At 40.5% G+C, this 12,093-nt stretch overlaps 1 protein-coding gene across 2 annotated transcripts in view; it reads right to left on the bottom strand.

The window, feature by feature from the left end:
• The window catches only part of vegfc (vascular endothelial growth factor c), a 227,758-nt gene that overhangs the window by 62,259 nt on the left and 153,406 nt on the right, over nt 1-12,093 (bottom strand). For both annotated transcript variants that reach the window (XM_041185274.1, XM_041185276.1), the window contains exon 4: nt 4,884-5,035. In XM_041185274.1, the coding sequence (XP_041041208.1) occupies nt 4,884-5,035 (152 nt within the window). The remainder of the gene's footprint in view (nt 1-4,883; nt 5,036-12,093) is intronic.

Genomic DNA, 12,093 nt, shown 5'->3' with positions numbered 1-12,093 from the left:
AGAGGTGGCCGATCCTCTTGAGTACTTGTTGGAGAAAAATCTACAGCTTGATTTCAAGCTTCATGGCCCCCAGTGCCCCATATTTGAAGAATTTTGATGAATTGGTGGACCTCGTAAAGGGTCACTTTCAACCAAAGCCCTCAGACACGATGCAGGGATTCAGGTTTAATTCGCAAAATGGAGCCCCGGATGAGAAAATTGCATGCATTGCATTTAAAACAGCTAACAGAACGTTATGAGTTTGGTACGACTCTGAACGATATGCTCAGAGACCGTTTAGTGTGTGGTGTGAAAGAGGACACTATTCAGAAAAGATTATTGTCCGAAGTGAATCTGAATTTCAAGAAGGTGCTAGAGATAGTGCTGGCCATGGAAAGCACAGTAAGAGTTTCAAAAGCAATACAGGGTGTGCAAAATGGTGCCATCCTCCACATCGGGTGGGAAACCTCAACCAAAAGAGGCAGGAAAAAACGAGACTCCGCCGAAAAGTGGGAAACATCCCCCGCTAGCTGAAGAATAAGATAAAGTAACTTAGCAGCGAAATTGAGGAATAATTTTAATAAAGGTGGAAACAATCAGTCTTTTAGCGATGGGCAGTTTAAAAAAATCGAATGCGTGGGACGCGAGTGGCAGCGCTCAGCGCTACCTGTGCAGGCGGGGGGAGGAGGGCGAATGGGCAGAGCACCAACTTGGCGCACGCGTGCCAGTGAGCGCTTCATAATCTCCCTGAGGCACAAAGATGAAGCGCTGTTTAAAAAAAAAATAAAGAAAATAAAAATGTCATAAAACATGACCCCTCACGTGACTCTGTCACATGAGCTGGGACATGTTTTTAATTCAAGTGTAAAATTTTTATTTGCTTTAGGAAACCTCATCCCGCCTGTGGATGAGGTTTCCTAAAAAGTGCAAAGGCCGCTTGGCCTTTTCGCCTGCCTGCCAACCGTTAGGTTGGACGGGCAGCCTAAATTTGAATTGAATTACCTTTTTAATGGCTTTGATAGGCCTTTTAATTGTCGGTGGGCGTGCTGCTGACTCTGGCATGTGCCTGCCAAATGAAATATCGCAGGACTGCGCGATGATGGCAGGGCGCTCACCTGACGTTATTGCGCGTCATTTTACGCTTGGCCGAGTTGGGCGCGCGCCCGCCCGCCGAGCTTAATATTCTGCCCTAAAGTAACGGAAGAAAAAATGTGCGTGTTGAAAGTACTGCCATTAGAATTGTCAAATAGGCAGGGTGGAGCTGTGGCGGGTCAATGAGAGAGCAGGTACAAAGTTGAACAATTAGAACATCAGAATATAATAGGACTGATCTTCTACATCAACTCCACTTTCCTGCCCTGTCCTAATATTCCTTAACAAAAACAGAATTACCTGGAAAAACTCAGCAGATCTGGCAGCATCGGCGGAGAAGAAAAGAGTTGACGTTTCGAGTCCTCATGACCCTTCCACAGTATCCCAATATTCCTTGATTCCCTCAGTGTCCAAAAGTCTATTGATCTCAGTCTGGAATATATTCAATGACTGAATATCTACAGCCCTATGAGATGGAGAGCTCCATGGACTCTCAAACCTCTGAGTAAAGAAATTTCTCCTCTCAGTCCCAAATGGCTGACCCCTTATCGTGAAACTAAGATTCCGCCCCCCCCCCCATTCTAGACTCTCCAGCCATGAGAAACAGTCTCTCAGCATCTAAGATGTCAAAGGGAAAAGGGATTTGGGTTTTCAGGTTCACAAGGCATTAAAGTAGCATTTCCAGCAGATAAGGCCAGAAAGAGAGAGCTAATGGAATATTGGGTTTTACAGCATGAGGAATAGGATATGAAAAAAGCAATGTAATGGTGAATCTATATAAAACTTTAGTAAGACCACAATTGTGGTAGAATTTTCATTTTTGGGTTCCAGAATACGTGAAGAGTTGTGCTATTAGAGTGGGTACATTACAGATTCACTAGAATGTTGTCTGGTATGAGGACCCAGCAGAGGTGGCAGCACAGTAGTATTCAGTCAGGAGGAAAATGCCCTGGGAGCAGTCAACATTGACTCCGGATCCCATGAAGTCTCACTGCATCAGTTCAAACCCCCTACTGATTACAACCTACCCACAGCTGATGAATCAGTGCTCCTCCATGTTGAACACGATTTGGAGGAAGCACTGAGGGTGGCACAGAACATACTCTGGGCAGGAGACCGAGCCAGCCACCTTCTGAAGGACATGTCTGCTAGACTGAGTTTGCCGCAGGCGGTGAGGGAACTAACAAGAGAGAAAAACTTATGAAACATTGTCCTCACCAATTTACAATATTGGTAGAATTGACCACTGCAGAGTCCTTGTACAGATGAAATCCCATCTTCACACTGAGCATATTTTCCATCCTGTTGTGTGATATTACCACTACCACTAAATGGGACAGATTCAGAACAGATCTAGCAGCTCAAAACTGGGCATTTATGAGGTAGTGTGGGCCACCAGCAGCAGCAGCAGAATTATATCTAACCACAATCTGCAACCACATGGCCCGGCAGATCCCTCCACCATTACCATCAAGCCAAGGGATCAACCCTGTTTCAATGAGGAGTGCAGGAGGGCATGCCAGGAGCAGCACCTAGCATACTTAAAAATGAGGTGTCAACCTGGTGAAGCTACAGTTTCACCTTGTGAAGAGTTTAGAACAAGGGGTAATAGATATAAGATTAAATGTAAGAGCTTTTGGACAAAGATCCCCAGATCCATTTTTACACAAGTTATGGAACGCACTACCAGAGACAATGATTGAAGCATTGACCATGGCAACATCCAAGGAGAGGTTGGAGAGTTAGCTGAATAAAAAAGGAATAAAGGGAACTGGGAAGAGAGTTGGCCCATTAATTAGGATTATTGCTCATGTGGAGGATAAACACCAACACAGACAGGTTGGGATGAACAACTATACAAATTTTTTTCTGTGCTATTAGTACATGGATGCATTATGAAATGTCTCTTCCATTCTTTTAAGAAAAACATTAATTTAGTTAACAATGAATGAGGCCGTGTCTGCTTTAAAGTTGCGGAGAAAGAAAGTTTGTTTGGAAGTGTTACAAACTCATATGCTAATATCACACAGCAAGATTTGACCCCCTCCCCCACTGCCAGCCCGCCTGCACCAACCACAGCCCCACATCCCCACCCCAGTTCACTCTTTGTTTCTCCCCTAAATCAAGTGCAATGTTTTGTCTGAAATGACTCTATTGATGAAGATAGGATTCACTATTTATTTAGTTTTATTCCACATTACTGTACTGTACTCTACATGGGAAAGCTCAGGATAAGGTTGGAGGCTCAGGATAATACTCAAGAAGCTTAACACCAACATTCATGAAGCTTGACACCATCCAGGACAGAGCAACCCACTTGACTGGCACCACATCCACAAACATTCATTCCCTCCACCGTTGACGTACAGTAGCAGCAGTGTGTACCATCTACAAGATGCACTGCAGGAATTCACCAAGGCTCCTGAGACACACCTTCTAAACCCACAACAACTACCATCTAGAAGGACAAGGGCAGCAGACAGATGGGAACACCACCACCTGGAGGTTCCCCTCCAAGTCACTCACCATCCTGATTGTAAATATATCGCCGTTCCTTCACTGTCACTGGCTCAAAATCCTGGAACTCCCTCCCTAACAGCACATTGGGTGTACCTACACCACATGGACTGCAGCGGTTCAAGAAGGCAACTCACCACCACCACCTTCTCAAGGACAATTAGGGATGGGCAATAAATGCTGGCCCAGCCAGTGAAGCCCACATTCCGCAAATGAATACAAAAAAGCCAACAGAAGACACATTCGGTAATTCTACAAAATAGCTCCTGTGAATATGTTTGTCTCTGGAGCTATGATTTTTTTAAAAATTCATTCATGGGATGCAAGCCTCACTTGTATCAGCACGTTGCAATTCTTATTTGACCTACGAGAAACTTGCATTTGTTTTTCCTTTTGACAAACCTCTTAATCTTAGTTATTTATGCTGTAAAATATCTATCTTCTTCCTTTGCCGTCTGTGGTCGATCTGCACACAATGTCAGTTGTTACTGAGTGCTCTGGGTACTGTGATACCACAGCAGCAGGATGAAAACTGTCACTGTAGCCTATACTCATACAGCAAATTTAGTACTGTTTTTAAAAATTGCCTATAGCCCTTTGCGGTTCACGATTATACCTGAGCACGAATAGGAAAGAAATTGGGTGAGGTGGTGTGAGGTACACTTTACAGACACTTTAAGGTGCAGAATTATGAAGAAAAAAAAATAAATAACTGAGCAATTTTGATTGATCTGTTATGCAGTGGTTACTGATTAATGAACAGTAACTTTGAAAAAGAATTGAGAGATTTGATAGCTTGGCTTATCTCTAGATTTTGATTTGTTTGATTAGTCAGTTGGATAATTGCTTACCTGATGGGTAAATGATCATTTGCGCCAATCACAATTTTTTTGCCCAATGGGCACAGCATTCTGAAAGTGGTGCTTTTGAGGTCACACTTTCATGTATGGTGGTGGGACAGTTATTTCCTGGAAGCGATTCTTTTAATTTCCTTGATACTGACTCCACAATTACTATGAAGACCTCATTATTGAACATTCCATTCCATTTGTACGGCTGTTTTGTACTGAAAAAGATGGTCATCTCTGTACACTGATAAAACTTACATGGATAAGACATGGATAAGGCTTAAACATAACAGCCCAGAGTGCCCGTTAGTAATGCATGTTGAAAAAATTGTGAGCAACGTGCCAACAATTTCCCAACATGTACTAGCCCTGAGCAAGGGAGCGTGTTGTACTGACAGACTTGGAAAGGCTAGCCTGAATTACATTAATAACCATGATTGCACTTACTCTGAATGGGACGAGGATATGGAACGTCTGATGATGGAGTGGACCTGCCTGAAGAAATCCAGTTTTGACATACATCTGCAGCCCGTGTGATTTGCAACACTGATTGTTATGGGTTTTGGTCTCTGGGAAATTGGTACTGTAATCTCAAACAGCTAGGAAACAAAAAGAATTAGATTAAAAATGAATAAATAAATGAAAAAACAAACAAGCAAATATAACATGTTGACTATCATTTCTATTTACTCTGCAAACCCGTACACAATAAATGCTATTACTGAATTCACATATTGGCTGTAATTAGCAATATGTATGTATGGTGTATGTATATATATATATATATATATAAAACCAAGTTTATTATATATAAATACCAACTTTAATTATATATATGTATATATATATATATATATATATAACAAACTTAATAATTATTTCCTTCTGTTGTTTTTCCATGGATATGTTGGATATGCAAGCACAAACATGGGGTTCATAATACGAAAGCTAAAATCACCACGGCAAATGCTTCACAATCGAATGTATCAATATCTCCGTAAACTTAAGCTCATCCAAAATTCTGCTGCCGTATCCTAACTCTCACCAAGTCCTGTGTACCCATCACTCCAGTGCTCAATTGCCTGTAATTTGCTCCCAATCTGGGAATGCTTCGATTTTAAAATTTTCATCCCTATTTTCAAATCCCTCCATGGCATTGCCCCTTCCTATTTCTTTGAGATGGCTACTTCTCTCCAACTCTGCACTTTGTACATTCCCCATTTCCTTCACCCAGCCATTGCTGGTCGGGCCTTCAACTATATAGGTCTTAGGCTCTGGAATTTATTCTCTAAAGCTTTTCTACTCTCTCTTTCTCCTCCTTTAAAAGCCTCCTTGCAACTTTCTTCTTTTACCAAGCTTTTGGTCACCTATCCTAATGAATCTTCCTTTGGCCCAGTGTCAATTTTCACCTGATTACCCTTCCGTGAAGCTCCTTCAGGCATTTTGCTATGCTAAAGGTGTAATACAAATACAAACTGTTGTCTTTTAGCTTTACTATTTTATCATGTCAGCAATTGATAGTCCAGTGCGCAATTGTTTTTGATAATGATGGTCAGTTTTATGTTTGCTCGGGTGGATGTAAAAGATCCTGTGGCACTATTTTGAAGAAAATCTGGGGAATTATCCCTGCTGTCCTGGCCAATATTTATCCCTCAACCAACATCACAAAAACAGATTATCTGATCCATTGCTGTTTTTGAGAACTTGCTGTGCACAAATTGGCTGCTGCGTGTCCTTCACTACGACAGTTTCCTAAGCACTAAAGTACTTCACTGGCTGTAAAGCACTTTGAGACGTCTGGTGGATGTGAATAGTGCTATATAAATGCAAGTTTTTCTTTTTTTTAAAAATGCCTGTGTATGGTTAGGAGGATACAGATTGGAATGGGATATATCAGCAGTCAAGGGGGGAAGGAAAAGGAAGTAAGATGGTGTAACTGACTGAGAAGGTTTAAGTATATGCAAGGTTATTGATGGATCAACTTCCCCACTGTGATGTTCTGCATAATTGGAACCGTTATCTTGGAATCTGATCCTCATTATTGATAAGCTGAATTTGGCTGAGGTGAACAAATGTGAATCTTGCACGGACATGGATGTGCATACTTAATAGTCTATGACAAGCATGATAAAAATCTATACCTAAGATGAAAATCAAAAGTTAGTGAATCTGGGTTCTGCCTCCCTACATCTCATTCCTTCTTTAAGTTATTCCTTAAATTTTGTCTCTTTGACCAGGCTTTGGCGATCTGTCTTTCTGTGGCCTTATGTGGCTCAGTGTCAATTTTTGCTTCATTATGCTGCTGTGAAGCACCTTGGGACATTTTATCCCATTAAAGGCATTACATAGATACAAGTTGTTGTTGTAAACTGTACCAATTTCTACAGGATATATAATTCCTAAAGCCGAGAAGTCTTTGCTTATTAGCACAATTTTCTCAATCTCAATCATCTAAAAAGATAGATTCGATGGAGAAAGAAAATGCAATTTGAATGCAACTACTCATCTGCTGCTCGGAGCCACCCCATGTTATAAGGGGAAATGTACTTCACCTGATCTATACTACTCTTACACAGTGAATACTGCAGGTAGCATGGTTCAAAGGAGATAAATGTTTGATTTACTTTTACATGATGAGCTTTCATGCACAAGGAATTGAAAGAAAATGAGGAAAGACATTGACAAGTTGACCATCTATTTACCCATGTTAAAAATCTGTGTACTCTGCTCCAATTATTCCCATACCTTATCTCAGCAGCAAACTTGGACGCTTGATTCCACATGTTCAGCACTGTAAATGATTATCTAAAACAGTATGATGCTTAGGGTTCACGAGCTTGCCCTAAATCCCAAAGATAACTAGCTGGTGATGGGACAGGTCTGCTTGACAACCTGGTACTTTCCTATCCTTTTTCCATTTGTTTTCAATAAACCGTAACATTCCATGTGCAGCAAATGCCTAAGGTATATGGAATAGAAAGTTTTACTGGCTCGATTGTTGGGATTCTAATTATTTATAGAGTCATACAGCACAGAAGAAGGCCACTCAGCCCAACTTGCCTGTGATGGCTCTTTGGTAGAGGAATCCAATTAATTCCACTCCCCTGCTCTTTCCTCATAAAGTCATTATGGCACAGAAGGAGGGCATTCAGCCCACTGAGCCCATGCCACCTCACTGTAAGACAATCCAGTCAGTCCCATTGCCCCGCTTTATCTCCTTAGCCTTGCAAGTTTATTTCCCTCAAGTTCCCATCCAATTTCCTTTTGAAATAATTTATTGACTCCACTTCCCCTGTCTGGTATTCAGTGAGCTCCAGGTCAATGCCACTCACTGCGTAAAAAAGATATTCCTCACTTCCCCCAGAGTCTCTTGTCAAAAATATTAAATGTGTGTTCCCAATTCCTTGTACCATCTGCTACAGAACAGCTTTTCTTTGTCTACCTTATCTAAAACTGTCATAACCATGTATACCTCAATTTACCCTCAATCTTCCTTGGTCCAAGGAGAACAATCTAACCCTGTAGCTAATATCCCTCACCCCTGGAACCATTCTGATGAATCATCTCTGCACCCTCTTAAAGGCCCTCACATCCTTTCTAAAGTGTGGTGACCAGAACTGAGCACAATACTCTAGATCTGTAAATATTACCCCTTCAAGCATTTATCCAAAGTATTTAGCTGTCTACAAGTTTGCTTTATTTAACTTTATTGTTGGAAAAAGGAATTTGGAACATTTGGAAGACAGAACAAATCCTTTTCTAGAATAAAACACATGCTCACTAAAAAAAAATGTTGAGCAAATTTCAGTAAAAATTCCGATCTGGTTAAACAAATAGTCGTTTGATAGAACAGAACTTGAGTATTGCTGAAAAAAGACACATGTTGCCAAAACTTTTCATCTTGCACTCATCAGGACAATCCACAAGGATACCAAATGTAAAAGGAACAATAATTTTCAGGCAGAAAGAACATCTACACACATTGCATCTGCTTCAACTAAACAAAATAGGCGACAGCCATTTTCTAGTTCATTCCCCAGGGTATTGCCTTGACCAATCAGAGTCAACCTGCCTGGTTTAAATTTAAACAAAGCTTGGCAGTTAACTGCCAGTCATCAGTTAACTGGTGCATTTTCCATGGCAACGCCTCTACCAACTACAGTCCACTTGCCAGTCAATCAGCACTCTCTTCACATGAAGTATAAATTGTTGTTCCTTTCACATTTGGTATCCTTGTGAATTGTCCTAACTTAAACATCCTGGTATCAATCCTTCCACTCAATAAAACACCATAAGAAAGATACAATACTATTTGTCTATTTATAACTACAAATGGGAGCTAGCTTTTCTTTTCATGTTGTGCCAAAACATAAGTTATGACTTATATTAAGTTGACGTTAGCTCATCCATTCCTGCCGTAGTATTAAGATTTGTTTACAACTAAGTATTCAGCTATTTTTTTCAAAAGTTGGGCTAAGACAAGTAAAATTGGTTGGTTTAAGACAAGTGTATAGCAATCACAAGATTGTCAGACCAACGTTTATTGAACAGTACAAAGGAATGAGTAAAATTCAAGCGCTGCATCTAGACCCATCCAAACTTAAGTAGTTTGATATTTATTAAATCAGAACATTGTACTGTTATATTGTGGCTGCTATATCCTGGCCCGGAGATGTTTTTTTTTTCAGTATTACCTAGCTACAGTGTTGATTTTACCATTAAGCTAAAAATCAATCATACTGGTTTGCAGTCGACTCAGGATAACAGAGTGCATTGCTGTCCCGCCTTTCCATTTTAAAGTTTATTTTGGTTGGGTTTGCCAGTAGGTTTATTGAGTGTAAAGTCTCCAGGGAAAAGATAATGTAATCTGATTCTGATAAACAGTCTATTGCACTTAAGTTTGCATCCCTTTCGAATGAAAGTTTTTCCGATTCTTGCATGCTTAATCAAGAGTTCCTGTCGAGTTAAAGGTATTGTGTCAAGAGTTGCTATCTTTTTCCTGTAGTTCTGGTGCATTTTTCCCAGTTTTTAGCATTACAACCGCTAGTGCTTTTTAATCCAGTCAGTTTAAAATATTGCATGTTTTCCCTCTTTAAAGGAATGTGAGAAAAACACTATCATGTTCCCCCTATTCATTTTATTAGATTTGGAAATTGAAAAATCTTTTACAGAGGTGCTCAGGGTTTTAAGGACATTGTTTCTTTTACATTGGGTCCTAAGTTGAAATCTTGTCTGTCAGTATTTGGAAAGCTCCTTCTGTCTACTAATTATAAACAATCTAAATGAAATAGGCTTGGCCAGTACCACATTCAGTGCTCAACTGATGCAGGCCCTCAGCACAAACGGACTACAAACTGGCAATGTCACTGAGAGTGGTTAGAAGATTGACTGGTGTGGGATTGGAAAAGTACACAGGTACTCTTAAGAGGCTAAGACAAAGTTTTGCCTACATGGATATAGAAGGAAAAATTTGCTGGGCCATGGGGAAAGAGCAGGGGAATGAAATTAGTTGGTAACTCTTTCAGAAGCATGGGACAGATGGCCAAATGGACACTTTCTATGCAGTATTATTGTGTGATCTGGCCATAGTTTACTGATTTGGGAGTGTCTGGTGCGAGCACTGATTAACATGAGTAGGAAAAGTGTTCAATCCCGTAACACAGGCATTGCCTCAAATTAGTCAGAAAAGGTGAGGTTTTGCATTATATACATCTGTTTAGAATATCCTTCCTCAGTAATCTGTTCCAAATGTCCCAATATTATAAAAAACTTATTTTGTATGTAACCGGTTTAATATTTATATATTCCTTTTAACTGTAAATAAAATTGCAGACATTCTACTGTGCATTATTCAGTATTATTCCATCCAGAGGTTGGACACGGCACAGGGACAGATAGGATTGAGGATAGACGTCGTAGGTGTGGACTGGGGAGATGGGGGAAGGGTAGCTATGGTGCACCCTGCCCCAAAGCCAAGGCTAAGCCCTAGGTAAAGGTTGAAAGGTGGATGAAGCAAGTTGAAGCTGAGCTCCTGGTGGTGGGCCCAGGAAGAGTAGTCTGAGAGCAGACATGGGGATCAAACAAGGCCTGAGGATGACAATAACCATGATAGCAATGAGCTATGAGATGGAAGAGAGCAGTGACCAGTGAAAGGAAGTCATTGGGACTAATGATGGGACTTGGTTCCCAAGGACAAATCAGATTGCTGAAAACTGAGGAAGTTAATCGGATGAACACTCCTTCATTTAATAATATGTAACTAGATAGTACACTGCTTAAAATGATCTTTGGCACTATAATAAGCTATTACGCTTCTAATTTTCCGCACATTTCAGGAGGGAACTGAATGACAGAGTGAAGCTTTAAAAAAAAGTGAGCGTACTGGGGCAGAATTTGCATTGGAAACTAATTGCTCCACTCATCTATGTTACTAACTTGCCTATTTTGGTACTGATTAATTGATTCATGGGGCTAGAAAGGGAAGGCAGAGAAACACATTTTTCTCCCTGTATCCTGGTTAGTTCTGTGCATTAAACTCAATGACCAACATTGCAAATATTGTCAAATGCTAGTTCAGTTATCAGTAAAGAGTTGCTTTAAAAGTTTCCCACCTTATTTCATGAAAAATGCTTTTAGTCAGCATGTTGAGCAGCATCAGCACAATTAAAATTCAGTACCACTTTTAGCAGGAGATGTGGCCAAGGCATCAGCCATTAACAGATGGTCAAGAATGGGGAACTAGTTTGGAGAGTTTCTCCTGATGCAGCCTGTACGTGTCTGATTTCATTTTGACATACAATGCTTTGAACTTTACTGAAAAGACGAGGGTCATGTCTTCCTGCTGCCAAGTCAGTAGAAGGCAATGCCTGTGGTTCTCTTGTGCTCAAGTAACCTGCTGTCTATATTTCTGAGGGTGCCATAAGGAATTTATTTTAAAGGCATCCTGAAGACTGATGTTGAATTTTGTCGCTTAATTTCCTTTCTGCTTGCTCACGCATAATAAATTTCACACCGTTTTCCAAAATTAGACTAACATCGAGATATTTTCAGCCTTAGTTGCAAAGTATAGAATTATATTGAATTTACAGCACATTATTAGTCCAGCAACAATACCACTACATCATCATCTCCCAAACTGCTGAGTGCCTACTGTATAGAGTTCCATGATGCTGTTTGGAAAGAGTAACATGCGTTTGTTAGTCTGTGCCTTTGACTTTTCAGTTAGATGACCGTCACACAGGACTTTGCTGTGCCACACACACAATGATTTGCTTAAGCAAGATTATGAGGGTGTGGCTCTCATCCCCCTCCTTATTTACTTTACAGTGAATTGGGAGATGCCCCAAATATTTCATTTTTTCATATCTCTGATATTCTGTCACTCTCCATTACATTGCTTCCTTTATTGCCTAACTCTGCCTTGCCTCAGCACTGCTGCTGAAACCCTCGCCCATGCTTTTGTTGCCTCCAGGCTTGACTATTCCTCTGCTCTCCTGGATCACATCTCATGTGTGTCTGTCTATTGCTGTTCATGCCCTGAAACTTGCTATTATTCTGTTCACTATTTACCATGTTGTTAAGTGTTGCATCATCTGCAAACTTTGAAATTGTGCTCTCTATATCCAAGTCCAGGTCATTTATATATAACAGGAAAAAA

This window comes from Carcharodon carcharias, chromosome 4, assembly GCF_017639515.1.
Source record: "Carcharodon carcharias isolate sCarCar2 chromosome 4, sCarCar2.pri, whole genome shotgun sequence".
Taxonomy (NCBI): Eukaryota; Metazoa; Chordata; class Chondrichthyes; order Lamniformes; family Lamnidae; genus Carcharodon; species Carcharodon carcharias.
The sequence above is the reverse complement of the archived record's forward strand: the minus strand, read 5'-3'. Positions and strand labels throughout refer to the sequence as shown.